The sequence below is a fragment of the Prunus persica genome, chromosome G5, assembly GCF_000346465.2.
Source record: "Prunus persica cultivar Lovell chromosome G5, Prunus_persica_NCBIv2, whole genome shotgun sequence".
Taxonomy (NCBI): domain Eukaryota; kingdom Viridiplantae; phylum Streptophyta; class Magnoliopsida; order Rosales; family Rosaceae; genus Prunus; species Prunus persica.
Window position 1 is genome coordinate 10,049,647 of NC_034013.1, and position 19,233 is coordinate 10,068,879.

A 19,233-nucleotide genomic window follows, 5' to 3' on the forward strand; every position below is an offset into this window, starting at 1 on the left:
TCATCAAACATTAGATGCTTTCTATTTATATTCAATAATTCCAAATTAGGTAAACTTTTGTACACCTAAATATATTTCATACCAAAAATATCTATAACACACCTAAAATATCTATATCTAGAGACTAGACGGAGCACAGTACCAGTCTAAACACACAAATATTTCCAAAAATAAAAATCGAAAAATCGAAAAATCTTTATGTTCGACTCACTCATGAACAAATAAATACATATGAATCCAACAAAAGACACACCAAAAACCAGAGACAGATTGACTAAAACAAAAACATCAATCAGATAGAGAAACTCCACAACTTGGAATCAGCTTCAGTTTCCATGTCATCCCAATTCAAATAGCCAGCTAAGCATTGGGGTGGAGAAAGAAGAAGCCCTTCAGCCATGTTGTCAATCAACCTTGGCATATCAAACATTTCCTCCTCATCCAAATAAAACAAGTTTAATCTGCTGCAGCTTTTTCCCATATCCACAATAGCCTGCTTCTTCTTCTTCTCTTCCACCACAACCATTCTCTCCTTCTCATCACTGCTGCCGCTGGAAACCCCACCGAACTCCACCGGTCTGAACCCTTCAGCGGCCTCCGCAGCTGCCCTCTGGATATCCATGGAATCCATGGATGCCGCGACCGGCAGCCGCCAACCCGAGTCAGCAAAGTTGAGGCAGGCAAGCTTCCCTTTAAAAGCCAATGCCGCCACGTCATGGGCACGAGCAGCCATCTCAGCCGTAGGATAGGTCCCGAGCCAAATCCCGGACTTCTTCTTGTTGGGCTGTCTCAACTCACACACCCACTTGTTGTTGTCTCTCCTCCTCACACCCCTATAAACCGGGTGCCTCGTCTCTTTGAAAACCTTCCTTCCCGCGCGCTTCTTCGGACTGCTCGACGCCAGTATGACGTCCGAAGTGCGTAAGGTGCTCACGCTTGCGTCGGATGACGAACTCGACCTGGGCTGGTCGGCCGAGTCAGAAACCTGAGCGAAGATCATGTCCATGACCATGAGAGTGAGCTGAGCTGTATATTTGAGTGGTGTTTCTGAGAATGAGGGAGAGGGGGATTTTATAAATTAGGGATTGGGGGGCAGGTGGGGCCCTGGAGTGGACACGTGAACACGAGAGTGTTCGGAGGAGTGGCAAGTTCCCACAAAAAACAGACAAAGGCGATTGGAGCGAGAGAAAGTTTGACAAGTAAAATGCCAGGTGGCAGATAAACATGAACTGAACTTACTATATAAAGCTGGTGCTTGGTACACGTGATCTTTATTACTAAAATTGAGGCAACTGCTTTTGGGGTTGTGTCTAATTCAACTCTTTTTTTTTTCTTTTTTTTTTTGGAATATATTGCAAGCAACCATCGTAGGATATTTTCCAAATAGAAAACGGACAAAAATTAAACAATATACCATTTCGAAACCTTATTTGTCAAGATCATAAACCAAAAGAATAAATTTACTATTTCAATTTTAAAAAAGAAACGAATAAATAACAAGCGGCTAATTTTTAAAATTTTAAAAATCTCCAAATAAATTTTATAAGGACTTTTGCATATTATTTCATGTTAGAATGAGTGTCTTCGTAAAAATCCTTAAAAACAAGCTTCCTACATGAATGAGATATATTCCACAATCCCATGATCATATTCGACAATATTTGTTTTTTATCTAAACTTTGCACATGACAAAGATGGACCACCCATATGATAGGAATCTACAAGTGGATAAGACAACAAGACATGTGGATTTTAAAGAAGTTACCCAAACCAAAAAAAAGAAAAAGAAATCAGAAAAAGCAACAGGAAGTTGTGGATGACAAGTTCAAAACCAACCACAGGTATAATTTACCCCAAAAATAACCACCAAAAACAAATTGAAGACTCGCAACGGTCATAACCAACAGTAACAAGGAAGCCAACAAAGTGAACATCCAAGTAGAGGTGTCAAACAGGCAGGACGGTCGGCCCATTTAATAAACAAGTCGGATTTAGTTTGTTCATTTATGAAAATTATTGAGTCTGGCACGAGCTCACGATTTTAACCCAAATTGTAGAAAATAAAGTTAAACTATAGGAAAATGCTTAAAGTTAACATTTTAGGATTTAGGGTTTTCATCTTCAAATCGATTGAGAGAGGTAGACAAACAATGAGGTTCGGGTGTTAGATTCGAGTCTGAATAAGGAAGTTGAAAAAGAGAACTTAAAATCTTGGAATGAGTGCGAAAATTCTACCTCAATGACGGTGCCAAAAGAACCAGGCGGTAGGAGCATTTGGGTCAACATTAGGAGCGTTGTGGTCTCCATAATTGTCAAAAGATTTGTCATCCTTCTCCAGCAGCGGTCCTGATGTTATAACTTTTCAATCACGTATTTAAAAGACTAAAATAGCATTGCCACGTCAGTAAGATGAACAAAATCAACAATAGAGATGGCGGTAGGGATTAAGTGGAACACCAAATTTTAATCGAAGGGAGAAGTTAATCACTTTGACTTTCGAATGGCAATATAGAATTTAACCATAGTTTCGAAAGTGCTACAATAAATTAGCCTAATTTTAAAATAAGGAATGAATTAACCAAAGAAGAACCCCACAACAATTTTTATTAAAAAAAATAATAAATAAAAAACCAACCACAGGGTCAATCAGCCCCAAAAAGAAATAACAAAAAAAGTGAATAGCCAAGGGGCAAGGGAACAAAGGAAAGAGAAAGGCAAAGAGAAAGCAACTCAACTGAGAGGAGGACCGCCGTCCACGTAAGTTAGAATACAAGGACTGAGCAAGTGACACGTATCGATTGGTAGGCAGCTCACAAACACACATAACTGAATGGAAAGAGTCAAAACTTTCTCTATCAAACATTAGATGCTTTTTATATTCAATAATTCCAAATTAAGAAAACTTTTGTACATCTCTTTTTATATTTCGTGGCTCTAAGGAGACTTTGTACATCCTAAATATCTTTCGAACAAAAAAAAAGAAGCTAAATATCTATAACACAACTAAATATCTATTAGAGCAACAGTAACATGCTCTAATTTACAAATATTTTTCACTTAATAAAAATCTTTATGTTCGAGTCACACATGAACAAATAAATACATATGAATCGAACAAAATACACACCAAAACTCTAAAGATTGTAACAAGGAAAAAAAACACCTACAATCTTTATCAGCAACTCACACATGAACAAATAAATCCAATGAAAAACACACAAATGAATACAGATTGACTAAAAAAAACATCAATCAGATAGAGAAACTCCATAATTTGGCATCAGCTTCAGTTTCCACGTCATCCCAATTCAAGTAGCCAGCTGAGCATTGAGGTGGAGAAAGAAGAAGCCCTTGAGCCATGTTATCAATCAACCTTGGCATATCAAACATTTCCTCCTCATCCAAATAAAACAAGCACAAGCTGCTGTTTTTTTCCATATCCACGCTTAAATTCATCTCCTTCTCATCACTGCTGCCGCTGGATAATCCACCGAACTCCGCAGGCCTGAACCCTTCGGCGGCCTCAGCGGCTGCCCTTCGAATATCCATGGTGTCCATGGAAGCCGGCAAGGGCAGCCGCCATGCGGAGTCAGCAAAGTTTATGCAGGCAAGCTTCCCTCTGAACGCCAATGCCGCCACGTCATGGGCACGAGCAGCCATCTCAGCCGTCGGATACGTTCCAAGCCAAATCCTTGACTTCTTGTTGTTGGGTTCTCTCAACTCACATACCCACTTGTTGTTGTTCCTTCTCCTCACGCCCCTGTAAACCGGGTGCCTCGTCTCCTTGAAAACCCTCCTCCCAGCGCGCTTCTTCGGCCGGCTCGACGCCAATATGACGTTTTCGTCGGAGGAAGATGCCGGCAGGGTGGTGACGCTGGCGTCGGAGAAAGAACTCGACTCAGGCTGGTCGGGGGAGTCAGAAAGCTGAGCGGAGAACATGTCCATTAATAGAGTGATCTGTATATTTTGACTGGTGTTTCTGAGAGGTGTGTGTAGAGCTAAAATTGAGAGTGAAGGAGGGGGGCTTTTATAGATTGGGGATGGCGTGGCAGGTGGGGCCCAACACTGGACACGACGACACGGACTGTATGGAGGCGCCAGGTGGAAGCGTGGGCTACTGGAGTGGCAAGTTCCCACACAACACAGACAAATGGGAATGGAGCTTGATAAAGTTTGACTTCAAAATGCCAGGTGGCAAGTAAAGACGTAGTGAACTTATTAAGTAAAGTTAGTGCTTGCCACACGTGATCGTTATGACTGAAATTGGCACTGGCACATTTTGTTTCGGTTGTGTACGTCCACGTGGCTCCCAGTCCGAGCTCAGCTCACTGAGAGACTGAGCTTCTGCAGTATGTTTTTTGTTGGTCTTTGTTTTGTCGTGTCATTTAAAAGTCAAATGATTAAGGAACAAATTGAAATTCGCACGAAATTTATAGGGTAAATTTACACGATAAAAACTTTGAATTAAATTTGAGTTAATTTGCTAAGATACGATTACTTAATTTGTTGATACGTACAAGTCAATCACTACTAGAAAAACTCGATATAAGCCATGAATACATCCATGACCAATATTAGTGTCAGCCATAAACAATTCATGGGCAAAGGGTATTGATACGGATTGACCACATATACATATCATGTCATGGTGTCCCTTACCCAAGGGCGAAGCCACACATATGCTAGAGGTGGCTGTGGCTCCTCCAATTCTCACGAATTCCATTGAAGTTTTTATATAAAACTTGAAAATCAATATGTAATTTCATGTCTTTTTCAGTTATTGGCCCTCCGAGTATTTAGACTCTAGCTCCGCCACTACCCTTACATGGTGTTATCTTGCCATTACATTTTTCCACATCATAGGTCAATTTTTGGCCGAATTTTAAATGGGTCCCACTACTTACATCTCACTTATTTGACAAGTTCTAAAGCTATTTGTACCACATTTATTGACCACCTCTCTAATAGAGTGGACTCCATCAGTGTATGTACTACCCACTTTCATTAAAGAGGTAGTCAACAATTTGGCTAATAAATGTGGTTCAAATAACAACACCCTAATAATGTTGTTTTCAATTTAGACCGCAAAAATGTGAACTTTTTTATTAAAAAAATTGATGAAAATAAACACGGATACCAATAACAAATATCCTCTTTTACTAGATGAACAAAAGGACCTCTATAAAAATAAAAATAACAGAACAAAGGGACCCTATTTGTTATTCCCAACATTTTCTTCACATCTAAAAGCAGTTCATGAGCATTCAAAACCATATAAATTGCAACAAATTCACCAATTCCTCTTTTTTGAAGAGGGAAAATATCTCAGAATTTAGTTAAAAGTTGAGAATTTAAGAGGAGAAATTGACAATTTCTTTATTTGGCAACTTCTGAAATCTTCAATTGCCAGAAATTAAAATGATAGAAATCTAGATTCCGTCATTTTAGAATTCTTTATAATTTTCAATTCATTTATCCAAACAGATGATAATATTATAGGGGAGTGAACCTTGAATCTAGAAAAAATTAAAATATGAGAAGATAATACATAATATGGGAAAGATAAACTTATAACTAATTAAGTCACATCTACACAGCAATAGGATATATGATCATTTAAAGAAAAAAGGAAATCAGAAATAGCAACAAAAACTTGTGGCTAGCAATTTTTTGTTCTTATCAGGCGGAAAGTCCAGGGACCACGAACAAGTTGAAAAGCAGCCACAGATTGATTGACGCCAAAAACAAATTGAAGGCTCGCAACGGTCATAACAACCGGGAACAAGGAAGCCGACAAAGCGAACTCAGGCGAGGCCCAAGCCAATCACCATCAGCAGCGAATATTTCAATCCACAGACGTAGTTAGAATCCCACCATGCAATTATAACTTTCAGCATTGACAGCTATTTTCTTTCTCAATAATTCGAATAATTCCAAATGTAGTAAACTTTTTCAACACAATTCTATAAATATCTATCTCGATCGAAAATATCCAGAGACAAATTTTTGATATTTTCATTACGAAACTATTCACGATAGATTTCAATGAGTACATGAAAATCAAATAATGGACACACTCGATTTTAAAATGCCAGGTGGCAGTTAAACACGTAATGAATTTACTAATGAGCTCGGTCGTCGGACATTATTATGAATTTCTTTGTACTTTTAAGTTACCTTATCTAAACACACGTAGAAAAATTAGTCCTTTTGATTTTGTGTCTAATTGCAGTATCTTTGTGGAATATATGCAAGTGTTACAACGTTGAATGGACAAATTAAACAAAATCTCATTTTGAAACCTTATTTGACAAGATAATCAAAATATTCCGACTAGAAACGAATCCACTCAAAAAACAAAAGAAAAACATAAAGAATATCGGTGTGAACCCTAACCAAGCAACAAGACTGACATGTGAACCCTACTCAACTAATTTGAAGATTTCGACCAATTTAAAGAAGAAAAAAAGAAAAAGAAATCAGAAATAGCATCAAGAACTTGTGGCTAGCAATCTTTTGTTCGTAACAGTTCAAAACCAACAGCAGCCACAGGTTTGATTAACGCCAAAAACAAATTGAAGACTCACAAGTTCACAACGGTCAGAACCAACGGGGACAGAGGAAGCCAACAAAGTGAACAGCCAGGGGCCAAGGAACACAGTTAGAATCCCACCATTTAATTACATATCTGAACTTCAGAATTGACACGTACGTAGGAGGAAATGGCCAAAGTTTCTCCATCATAAATTACATTTGGATACCTTTTATATTCAATAAGGATATTGATTGCCTTCTTCGATGTAAGGAAACACATTTTTTTTTTTAAAAAAAAATATTTTTTTTTTATGCGAATCACAATATGCAATAATAATTCATAAAAAATATTAAAAGAAAAACTTCTGCACATATGTCACATCGTTATTTATTTTGTTCGCTGTGTACGACGTGCGCTTATATATATATTTTTAAATCATCGGCCAAAACAACATCATTTTGGACCAAAGAAAAACAAAAAAATTAACCGTCTACAGCAAGGGATATTTTGGTCAAACAATGAGACTTTGTTTTGTTTTGTTTTATTTTTCAAAGAAAGTGTCCCTTACGTCCCCATCACCAATTCCTAATAAAAGATCAGAAAATTCATAACTTTTTTTTACATCCTCATCATAGCTTTTCCTTGTTTTTTTATTTTGAGAGAACTCCAAGTGTTTTATACAAACATTTATCAATCAAGTCTTGTGGCAAGGAAATTTTTTTTGTATATGATCAAGCTTTCAAAGTAAGTTCGAATATAATTCATAGTTAGTCTAGAAAAAAATAAAAATTGCAACATGTTGCATTTTTTTTATATTTCTTCAGCAACTGATGACAACAATTGTAGGTTAATTGTAATGTTATTTTGTTTCTATGAATTATGAATGACACTAATATTGTTTAAATTATAAGGATATTTAATTGTCAATTTTTTAAAAAAGCTTTTAGCCTTTTCAAATTACACTTCAACCGAAAAATTCCTGGGTCCTCCCCGCACAACCCTACATATCTATCTCAACCACAAATATCCAAAACATATATTTCCAATCTGTCCACTCACAATCAACGACCGACGTTAATCTTTTTCGATACAAATTGATAAATGCATAAGAATCAAACAATAATCGCTCGCACAAATAAATTCTAATAATCGACTAAAATAAACGTCGATGATTAAATGGAGAAACTCCACAATTTGATATCAGCATCGGTACCCATGTCATCCAAATTCATGTCGCTGCCTAAGGGTTGCGGTGGAGAAAGAAGAAGCCCTTCAGCCATGTCGTGAAGCAACCTGGGCATGTCAAACGCTTCCTCCTCATCCCAACAGGACAAGCTCAAGCTTCTTTCCAAGTTCACACTACCCTTCTTGTCCTCCTCTTCCACCTGCACCACCATTCTCTCCTTCTCATCACTGCTGCCGCTGCACATTCCACCAAACTCCGCCGGCCTAAACCTCTCAGCTGCCTCCGCGGCCGCTCTCCGAATATCCATGGTATCCATGGAAGCCGGCAAGGGCAGCCTCCACGCGGAGTCAGCAAAATTGATGCAGGCAAGCTTCCCTCTAAACGCCAATGCCGCCACGTCATGGGCTCGAGCAGCCATCTCCGCCGTCGGATAAGTCCCGAGCCATATCCTGGACTTCTTCTTGTTGGGCTCTCTCATTTCACACACCCACTTGTCATTGTTCCTCCTCCTCACACCCCTATAAACAGGGTGCCTCGTCTCCTTGAAAACCCTCCTCCCGGCTCGCTTCTTTGGCAGGCTCGAAGCCAATATGACGTCCCCGTCGGACCAAGAAGGTCCCTGAGTCGTGACGCTGGCGTCGGACAAAGAACTCGACTCGGGCTGGTCGACCGGGTCGGAAAGTTGAGACAAGTCCATTCCATTAGAGTAAAGCTTTATGTATGAATGGTTTGGTGTTTTAGCTTGTTTGAGTTTCTTGAGCTGAAATTGGAAGTGAGGGAGAATGGCTTTTATAGATTAGGGATTGCGTGGCATGTGGGCCCAGGTGTGGACACGAGAACACGGAGTGTGAGGAGGCAGGTGGAGCCAGGTCGGAATGTGGCTCCGCAAGTTCCCTCCACAAAACAGACAAAGGGGGATTGGAGGAGAGATGGAGGAAAATAAAATAGATTAGACTTGGCTCTGCCACCTGGTGGGAAACACGCATTGAACTAAGCTAAGCTAAGTAAAGTGGGAGGCAAGTGGGGGTTTTTAGGTTGAATGTTATCTGAATTTTGACCCGATTCGTATTTTAGTTACTTAATTTTTAAAATTGTTTTTATGGTCTTTTAATTTTTGTTTCATTAGAAGAAATGGTTATGCTGTTGTTTTGTTAACTTTTTATGTTAAATATAGAGATAAAATAATTTTTTTTTCATTTAATTTTAATTTTTACCATCTGAATATTTCAACAAAGTAATAGATAACCTCCACCTGACATCGAGCCAATTAACCCACCACCCGCACAACAACTGATGGCTCTCTCACAACCCACACCCTGCTCAAATCATACCCACCCTCCAGCGATGGCGAGGATATGAAGAATGTTTTTTTAGGTTTTATTTTTATTTTTTTGAGTGGAAGAAATATTCAGATGATAAAAATACTATTTTGTTCTGCATTTAATAGAAAAGTGGGTGCTTTTCAAACGTGATATTTTATTACTGTAATTGGCTCCCACTCCCAAGCTCAGCTGAGGTCCCACAGTGCTTACTCACAACTCAAAATCTTATCAACAAAGCAGAGAAAAGTTGAAAAGTTGATGGTCTAGAGAGGAGGAGGTGTGAGAGAGTGGTAGTCACAGCAAAAGTAAGTAGGGTCTAAAACACAAATATATTTCCATTTAAAAAATAAAGTAAGTAGGGCCTACAAATTACAATCTTTCTGATTTACTCCACTGTTTCAACTTTCAATTGAGGGATTTCTATGGAGGTCGATCAAATAGTAAAACTCCACAGTTTCAAATCATCATCAGTTCCCACGTCATTCCAATCCATGTAGCCATCTAAGCACTGAGGTGGACAAAGCATAAGCCCTTCAGCCATGTCATCAAGCAACCTTGGCATCTCAAATATTTCCTCCTCGTCCAAATAAAACAAGTTGCTGCTTCCCTCCATTTCTACACAACCCTTCTCCTCATTCACCACCCCCTTACTCTCCTTCTCATCAACACCACCATCCTCCGCTTTCCTAAACGCTTCAGCCGCCTCGTTGGCCACCCTCCTAATCTCCGCGGCATCGTTGGAGGCCGGCACGGGCAGTCGCCAAGCCGAGTCAGCAAAGTTGAGGCAGGCAAGCTTCCCCCTAAACGCCAATGCAGCGACGTCATGGGCACGAGCCGCCATCTCAGCCTTCGGATAAGTCCCGAGCCATATCCTGGCCTTCTTGTTGTTGGGGTCTCTCAGCTCACACACCCACTTGTCGTTGTTCCTCCTCCTCACACCCCTATAAACCGGGTGCCTGGTCTCCTTGAAAACCCTCCTCCCCGCCCGCCTTTTCGGGCAGCTGGACGCCAGTATGACCTCCTCAACTGAAAGTGAAGCTCGCCGGGCCGTGACGCTGGCGTTCCAAAACGACGACGTATCCGGGTTTTCCAGAGAAGCCAAATCAGAGACCTGGCTGTAGATCAAATCCATTTCTGCAAGCTCTTAGTGTAAAGCTTTGCGACTTTGTGTTTTAGTATAGTAGTAGGGTTGGGTTTTTTTCTGAGCTGAAAATGGAGAGAGTTCGAGTGTGGTGGTGGCTTTTTATAGATTTTGGGTTGGGCCATGTTCATGCGAAGTGAACGCGCGAACACGGAGTGTGATGAGATGGCGAGATGCCCCATGGAAATGAGTGGCCTACTGTGGGCGTGTTCACACTTGATAACAAGGAGGATTCTAGAGAAAATAGATTTATTTGATTTGACTTTGGCTAGACTTAGTAAACTAAGTAAAGTGGGTATTTAGCACGTGTGATTTTTTGGTTACTAAATTTGTCACGTTTTTTAATGCAATGTGTGCAATGTGTGTGATGTGGCGCCCAACTCAAATCATGCAATAACGTTTTTTAGATATTTAGTGATATACTTATTTTTAGCACTAATATTATAGGTAAATTCTACATCATTGAATTTCTATAAAGAAGCCTAAAAAAAAATTCAAAAATTGACAACTGACCTTATTGAATTTAATATTAATTATTAAATTACATTTATACCCCATTGAGTGTTTTTGGTATTTTTATGAGATTTTGGGGTCGGGCTTGTTTTAAGAAATTGATGGCAGTTTTATAAATTTATAAGAACTTAAAAGCCTATTTGTTATGCTATAAATGGGCTTGAGTTGTGTTTCTGAAGTCCATTTCATATATAGTATTTTTATAATTTGAGGTCTTATATTAGGTATAATAATGAATCTCCCTAAAATTTTTATTGTCTTCTTGACTTTTGCTGTCTCACTTAGAGGAAACCACAAGTATTTGTATAATTATATCTACGAAATAGAAAATGGCAAGGAAACTCTTTGGGGTTAGTTTATGTATGGTAAGGAGGCCAGGTCAAAATTTGTAAATATAATTTGAATTATAATAATAATTTTTTAAATATAAACGATAGTTAGGAAAGGAGAAATCGAACTTGAGACCTCATATGCATGAATAAAATAATCTTACTTAATACGATATCGTAAATTTGGAGTGAAAATTTGAGAACTCGGAGAAAATATTCAAGATAAATTTTAAGCAATAAGAAGAAATGTGTGATTTCCATAAAAAAGAATGTAGAGATTTGTTGTGGAGTAAAAAGTTTATAAAAAGCCCAAATATCTTTAATGGGAAATGGGAAATAGGAAGCAGCGAGCAAGTGCATTTCGAGTGGGGAGACAGTAGGGACCCACAAACCGTACTGAACCCAAAGAAAACTTCACCACGGAGGAGTTAGGCCGGTCCAGTTCAAAAGTCGGAATGACGTCATCCCTAGTAGCACGACTTGCATAATACGAGGACAGCTGTATGGTGACGTCGGTAAACCGGTTGACAGCTAAACTAGCCCTTCGTCCACGGGACACGTGAACAATGTGGATATTTTCAGATATATTAGGGCTTTGGGCTGAAGTCTGTAATGCCACCTTCCCCTTCATCCGTTGTTGAGAGGAGAGAGAGATTTTGGGCCTTTTAAATCAATTTTAGTGGGCTTTAACCAAATTTAATTATCAATTTACTTTCTTCAGTGATATACATGGAAAGGGGAATTCAAACTCGAGCTAAAATAAAATTGGCAAGAGATACACCCTTTAGACGAAGAATGTTTATGTTAATTAACCAACAAATCAAAACAACATAATGATGCAACTGCTTTTACAAAACAAAAAACATTAAAAAAAAAACAACTTTGGTGTGATAGTTTTTACAAAATAAAATCAACAAACATTGAAAGCTTGCTCCCCTAAAACACAATATGTTCTTTAATTGAATTATCTTTTTTTTTTATTTTTGCCAAAATCAAAAGATTGTATTCATAATTCAACCGTAAAGACGGTTAGCCACAAGGATCAATACAAATACAATAGTCACAAAGGGTTATATGGAGAGGTTAAACGGCAACATCAAGCTCATACGATATCCATCCACTCATAACCACGCAGAATCAAAGAAATTTTAGCATAAACGCCAAAAGCGTGAAAAAAAGAAGGGTTTGTCCAATATAGGTCCCTAAAATTTCTATTTCCTAGACATATACCCATCATTCTATAAATCTATGTGTAAAACCTAATTTCAAACTTAAATGACCAGTAGGATATAAGAGGTTATAGTATTACTATGTTTTTACATCATTGCCATCAGACTTTATATTTTATTCATAATTTATTCAAAGCATTTCATTAACTGCCATAATTGTAATTAAAATTCCCTATTAATAGCATATCAATCAGCCCGTTTCTTTTGGTTGTCACAAAAAAAAAAAGTAAATTACATATCCAATAATGTACATATGAAAAATATAAATATAAATAGTATAAAATATAGGTATATTATTTATATATATTTTTTTATAAAACCTAGGTTAGTTACTTTGTAATTGAAATTTTCGTACATTTTTCATAAATTAAAAATGGGCACACAATGCACACAATAATTTATAGAAAATAGGTACGTTAATTGAAATTTAAGATCATTTTTTATAAATTAAAAATAGGTGCATTATTTAGAAGAAAAAATAAGTTCATTATACCAGGTAAATTGTTTTACTACTTATACATTATTAGAGAAAAAATAGGTTCCTTTAAAAAAAAAATCATAAAACAAAAACTAAATAGATTATCAAATTATTTTTGATAAAACAAGTAATAGGTACATTATTTAGAGAAAAAAATAGATACAAAATTTAGCGAAGAAATAGGTTTATTATACTAGGTAAATTGTTTTACTAGGTGCATTATTAGAGAAAAAAAATAGGTACATTATTTGTAGAGAAAAAAAAAACAGGTTCATTTAAAAAAAATTGTTATCATAAAACAAACAATAAAAGGATGATCAAATCATTTACATAAAACAAGTAATAGGTGTTTTATTTAGGGAAAAAAAGGTACATTATTTAGAGAAAAAAAAGGTTCATTTCAAAAAAATATTTTTAAAAAAATAATAAATAGTTTATGAAATTATTTTCAACATAATTAGAGTGTACACTATTATTCATAAAACTATAATAAAATAGATTACTAGTCGTATAATTCATAAAAGGAAAACAACATAATTTTTTTTATTAAATAAACCAAAACATTAATCATCTATAGATTACTAATACATTAATGTTGAATATTAAATAAATTTATACATTAATTCATACATCTATTACAACCATTTAGAGATCTTTTCAAATTAAAGGTGTGCCATTAGCTACACCCGCCATAACACATTAACTTATAAATAGGGGTATTTTTAGAATTCAAAAAATACAATAAATCAGATTTTAAGTTATATTAAATAACTTGCTTAGTTAGATTCTAATCATTGGATATTAAAAATAAAAAAATAAAGAAAGAGTTGTATGTGATTTAAAATGAATTTTATAGGTCTAAACTCAATTTACTAAAAAAAAGAAAGGGAGATTCACTATTATACCAAATATAGGAGTCCAAATTATAAAAATACCTCATATGAAATTGACTTTAAATACACACCCAAAATCCATTTACAATATAACAAAGGGGCTTTTAACTTCTTATAAATTACAAAATTGCTATCAATTTCTTAAAACAAATTCAACCTCAAAATCTCATAAAAATACCTAAAACACTAAATAGGGCATTAAAGTAATTTAATAATTAATATTAAATTCAATAAGGCCAGTTATTTTTTTTTGAATTTTTTTAAGATTTATTTATAAAAATTTAATAGTCTAAAATTTATTTATAATATTAATATTAAAAATGAGTATATCACTAAATATCTCAAAAAGAAATAAGTAGCAGTTGTAAGCTGTAGTCAGCTTCATGGTTTTATGTGAAAAGCTGTGTTGAAAGAGAGAGAGAGACGTGGGCCATGCGTGTCTTGTCTCCCACAGCAAAGAATTTTACACTGTTTTGCTCATTCAAAATTCAAATAATGTTCCAAGGATTTCAACTGTTTGTTTTTTGCGAACAAACAAATATTTTTTCCTTTTGGATTTTAATTTTTATGAATTAAAGGTGCCCAAGAAGACGACAAATATTTGCTGACTTGCAACCACGTGGCCGACTTGTAACCACATCCTTCATTTCTCCTTTTTATAATTTGGATGAAACATGAGCCACGTAATTAGTATACATTTTTATATTAGTACCAAGTTTCAGTGGCACTAGCCTAGAATAGTGTTTAACCACCATAGTTTAGTTTATGGATAATTTCTTTGGGTTTTCGACTAAAATGGTCTCTTAATTAATTTAATACTGGATGTGATGTAGCGTTACTCTTTTTTTTATATGAGATTTTCTTCTATTTGGGGGTTTTTAAATATAAGGTTTTAATGAGGCCATACTTGTTACATTACTAAAGTCCAGTTTTTCTTTTTATACTATGACATTGTTGTTTCAATGAAGTTATTTCATTTTGATAAAATTAAAAAAAAAAAAAAAGTAAGATATTTTAATGTCATGTCATCCGCGACTAAAGTTTGGAAAAAATAAGTGGGACAACCTCACTTTTAATCAGTTGTTTGTTGTTGGTAAAAAGTCCAATTTACCCCTAAAATTGGAGTATGTGATCCAATTTAACGGAAAATGTAATGGAAGGACTAATTTGACGCGAAATAGAAAGTTGAAGGACTATTAAAATGAAAATTTTAGTTGGTGCACCAAAATCATAATGGAGCAATAGTTGGGAGACCATTTCATTCGAAAACCCTAATTTATGTAGTACTTTAAGATGGTTAAATTAATAGGGCTTATTATCACAAAATGTCCCTAAGGTTTACAAAACTATCAGATTACATCCTTAATATTTTTTTGTGTCATTCGTGGTCCTCAAGGTTAGTATGTATGATCACAAATAGTCCATGCCTTTAGGTTCCGTAAAAAATTCCGTATATATGTGGGCTCCATATATATGCCACGTCAACAAACTAATGGAGTTTTTTTAAAAATAATTTAAAACTCATAAAATTTAAAAATAAAAAAACTAAGGGTTTAGGGTTCCCTCAAGATTAAAATCTTTCTATAAATGGTTTTTTCATTTATAAATAATTTTAAAAAGAAAACTAAAATTTTATGAATTTTAAATGAAAAAAACGAAAAAAATTTGTAGGGACCATTTGTGAAAGGTGTGTGAACTTCAGGGATATTTTGTGATGTATATATATGCCGCGTAAGCAAACTAACGGAGTTTTTGACGGAACATAACGGTAAGGATCATTTGTGATTGCACATACTAACCTTGAGGATCACGAGTGACAAAAAAAAACATTAAATATGCAATCTTATAGTTTCGTAAACCTTAGGGACGTTTTGTGATATTAAGCCTAAATTAATATTTTTGTTTTGTTATGGAAAGATTGGAAGGATTGAGATGCTATCACAAAAATATTTTTGTGAATTCCTATTTGTAGGAATTTCCATTTGTAGGAATTTCCAATTGTAGGAATTTCCATTTGTAGGAATTTCCAATTGAAGGAATTTCTATTTGTAGGAATTTTCATTTATGGTAGTTTCTATATTTGTTTTGTAATAATATAAGAAGATGGATTTTCTTTTTCTTTTGGTCTGCTAATATAGTAGTGTCTTACTTGCCAACCTAGATTAGGCACCCTTTTGAGGTTTACATGACTTGTAATTAAAGTTTAGCATCTTTAATAAGATTATCTTCTTAATATATACCCTAAAATACCAACTCTAAACTAAAATGTCAAATTTCTTAATTTTAAACTCTCAAAGTACATTGTTTTGGATCGAAGCATAGACTATTAGCACATAAAAGATAAGCACAAGGTCCCCAATTCGTCAGCATCATCCCAAGAACTGAACCAATAATGGATGCCGTGACCTTATAATGAATTAGGTGGTCCTTATCCATCGCTTCACATCAGCGCTGCACATAATTTCTTCTTCTTCTTCTTCTTCTTCTTTTTTTTTTTGTCTTATATTACTCACTATTCAGGCATATGTAACGCTATTATAATCAATAGCTCCATAGACGACTTTCCGCTCCGTCTGAATTGCCGGACGAGTCGGGATAATCAGACGGTCTCGGTGGAGACAGAAGCATGCCCTCTGCCATGTTCGCCAGCAAATTTGGCATCCCGAAAAGCTCTTCTTCATCCATTCCCACAGACGACGCCAAACTAGTACTACTCATCATCGTCATATCGTATTCGTACTTCTTCTGCCTCTCTGTGACCTTAAGACTGTTATCCGCGTCCTCATTCCGTTGTAGTGCTGTTGCCGCAGCAGCAGCGGCAGCAGCACTACGAATGTCCTGTGGAGACATGGATGCTGGCACAGGATACGAGTCCATGGAGCTTGGAAAGTTGAGAACAGCATCGGCGCGCTTGAGAGCGAGCGCGGCCGCGTCATAGGCTGCTGCAGCCATCTCCGCAGTTGGGAAAGTCCCAAGCCATATACGTCTAGTCTTACGTGGCTCTCGAATCTCGGACACCCATTTTCCGCCCCGACTCCGGATTCCATGGTACCTAGACTGCTTCCCGGAAGGGCTTGATGCCATGGTGGTGGGCTTTGGCAATTACTGATTCTGTATACCTGTGCTATAACCGTACTTTTGTGGAGGGCTTTGGTAATTTAATAAGTTCTGGTCATATAGAGAGAGAGAGAGAGAGAGAGAGAGAGAGAGAGAGAGAGTGGGATGCCTTGGTGTGAAGAGTGTGGTGAAGGATCCTGAGGAGGACGGTCAAAATTTTAGGTCAGGCATGACATATATAGATATTTTCGTATCCCTGTACAGATTGGTAGGAATGTAAATTGTAGAGGGTTGTGGGAACTTTGTATGGAAGGACGAGAGAGAGAGGGTTTATGTTATTGGTTGAAATTTTAGGGAAGGAGGGGAAGGGGGGCCGCTCAAAAGTGGTAGCCAGCATGCACCTGGGCAGTTGATATTTGTGGAAGCGTTAAAAACTGATAGTGGCAATTAAAAATGATTTTTATATTTGTGAGCATATGCTAGTGGCTAGCTAAATGAAGATGTTGATGTTTACTCAAATACTTTGTAAGTGGTGGATGGCCCACGTATTGAAAGTGAAGAATAATGTTGGAAGTGATACACCTGGTTTTCAAAGAGTTGAAGACTTAGGGTCAGTTACCATTTACATACAACAAGAAGTAAATATTGTAGTTGAAGAGTAAATGTTGTGGTTGTGTGAGGCTTATATCTTCCATCTATAAATTGATGCAACCTTCATGCTTTTCAAACACACTAATCAGAGGAGAGAAAAATAAGAAACTGAGATTTAGAGAAACCCGAGCGAAAATTCTATCAGTATAATACCACAAAAATAATACAATCCCACTATAATTTTTAATGATATTTTCACATTCCTTCTATTTTATAACAATATAGAATTTGTCGGAGATATTTTGGCCATGGTGCGGCTTGACAATATGTAATGATTTCGGCCAAAGAGGGGCCCCTACTATTTTATGCATGGCTCCCAGTAAGTTGGGCCCCTCATATGATTTTGCACCTAAATTTAGCCAACTATCCTTTAATGGAATCCTCAATTGAATAGGACCTTTGGGGACAGGAGGGACCTTTGTTTCCTTTCATTGGGTATGTGAGGCGCTATCTTTTTTCATAAAACTAATATCCAATTAGGGTTTCAGATGTACATATAGTTGGATCTTTATGGTAAAGAAAAATAAAATAATAATATAAATCGTTGTCTATATTTTAATATATTATTAATAAAATGTAATGCATTTGAATAGTTTGGAAAGTTGCATTAATTCAATAGTGTCGATTTGAACAATAATTGGAGTAGATATTCAGTGTGACTTAAATCCACTTATATGAACTCTGTTAATGCGACTGTAAATCCACTTATATTTAGTGTGACTTAAATTCACTTATAATTGGAGTAGATATATCGTTATACATCATGACATATAAACTTTTTTAATGTGACTGTATGTAATACTAAAAAATATCTTCAATAATTGAGCTTTTACGTGTGCTATAAACTTCATCTTATAACTTTTTAAAATTCTAATGTGCCCTTTGTTTATGGTGAAGTTTAGCAAATCTGGTGCTAGATTCTAAAATTGCACAAAGTTTATGGATTTTGAACACATGAAAGCTTTCAATCCATATAAAATGAATGAAAATTCAAGAAGTGTGAGAGACCTCAAAATCTTAAAAGTTGTGGTTTGGAATCCAATACTAAACTTGTTATTTTACCTCAAAAAGTTCCAAATCAAATATTGTGGGAAATCATGTTTTCACTCTTTCAAACTCAAATCTTGGTAACCTTTGAACAATATAAAAAAGAAAAAGAAAGGAGAAGATAGGAAAGGAGAAAAAGAAATTTGACAATGATCTTTGTAAAAACTAAGGATTTGTGTTTATCATGGATGTAAGAACAACACATTTGTGATAAGTTTGATATTTAGTTGTGATTAGCCTCATTATACTTACGTAACTTTATTGTTAGTGAATTGCACATTTAAAAGTATTAAAACTATCATATCCTTTGTCAAAAAAACAAAACCAAAAATCAAACATAACGTTTTAGGATTACTAGCTTCAATTCTTAATAATTTTATGATTAATATCTAGTAGATAAAACTCAATCCCATGATCATTCCGCAATCTTTTGAGGTGTCGGTACAGAATTAATTTGGTCCCCATGACAAGATGGACCGGACCACACCCAATGCGCACCTGATCAAAGTTGTTGAGAAAGCGAAAGATGTGGGGTTTGAAGAGTTCACCTCATAAATCTTAGCGATCAATTAAAGAAAACAAAAAGAAGTCAGAAATAGCAGTAAGAACTTGTGGCTAGCAATCTTTTGTTCTTAGCCAAAAAAACAAGGGAAAACCCCTTGTCCCCAACAGTTCAAAACCAACCACAGCCACAGGTTTAATTAACCCCCAAAAAAGACAACACCAAAAATCAAATTTAAGGCTCACAGCGGTCAAAACCAACAGGAACAAAGGAAGCCAACAAAGTGAGGGGTTACAGAGTCAACTCATAGAGGGGGAGAAAGTCAAAATCAGTATCATCAGGGAATATTT

At 36.1% G+C, this 19,233-nt stretch overlaps 5 protein-coding genes across 5 annotated transcripts; all 5 read right to left on the minus strand.

Annotated features, from left to right (window-relative positions):
• On the minus strand, positions 1-1,931 carry LOC18778067 (dehydration-responsive element-binding protein 1A). Its single transcript, XM_007209780.2, has one exon. It carries the CDS (start codon positions 1,010-1,012, stop codon positions 293-295), a length of 720 nt encoding a protein of 239 aa, XP_007209842.2. The 5' UTR covers positions 1,013-1,931; the 3' UTR covers positions 1-292.
• LOC18776669 (dehydration-responsive element-binding protein 1E) lies at positions 2,848-3,997 on the minus strand. Its single transcript, XM_007209494.2, has one exon. The coding sequence runs from the start codon at positions 3,943-3,945 to the stop codon at positions 3,253-3,255; it is 693 nt and encodes a 230-aa protein (XP_007209556.1). The 5' UTR covers positions 3,946-3,997; the 3' UTR covers positions 2,848-3,252.
• On the minus strand, positions 7,549-8,627 carry LOC18776409 (dehydration-responsive element-binding protein 1E). The gene has a single exon (XM_007209485.2). It carries the CDS (start codon positions 8,416-8,418, stop codon positions 7,708-7,710), a length of 711 nt encoding a protein of 236 aa, XP_007209547.1. The 5' UTR covers positions 8,419-8,627; the 3' UTR covers positions 7,549-7,707.
• On the minus strand, positions 9,135-10,268 carry LOC18776400 (dehydration-responsive element-binding protein 1A). The gene has a single exon (XM_007210126.2). The coding sequence runs from the start codon at positions 10,173-10,175 to the stop codon at positions 9,477-9,479; it is 699 nt and encodes a 232-aa protein (XP_007210188.1). The 5' UTR covers positions 10,176-10,268; the 3' UTR covers positions 9,135-9,476.
• LOC18777011 (ethylene-responsive transcription factor ERF027) lies at positions 15,883-17,268 on the minus strand. The gene has a single exon (XM_007209960.2). The coding sequence runs from the start codon at positions 16,708-16,710 to the stop codon at positions 16,168-16,170; it is 543 nt and encodes a 180-aa protein (XP_007210022.1). The 5' UTR covers positions 16,711-17,268; the 3' UTR covers positions 15,883-16,167.

Excerpts from the sequence above, each read along its gene's own strand:
- LOC18778067 (XM_007209780.2), bottom strand. The coding sequence starts at position 1,012 with ATGGTCATGGACATGATCTTCGCTCAGGTTTCTGACTCGGCCGACCAG.
- LOC18776669 (XM_007209494.2), bottom strand. The coding sequence starts at position 3,945 with ATGGACATGTTCTCCGCTCAGCTTTCTGACTCCCCCGACCAGCCTGAG.
- LOC18776409 (XM_007209485.2), bottom strand. The coding sequence starts at position 8,418 with ATGGACTTGTCTCAACTTTCCGACCCGGTCGACCAGCCCGAGTCGAGT.
- LOC18776400 (XM_007210126.2), bottom strand. The coding sequence starts at position 10,175 with ATGGATTTGATCTACAGCCAGGTCTCTGATTTGGCTTCTCTGGAAAAC.
- LOC18777011 (XM_007209960.2), bottom strand. The coding sequence starts at position 16,710 with ATGGCATCAAGCCCTTCCGGGAAGCAGTCTAGGTACCATGGAATCCGG.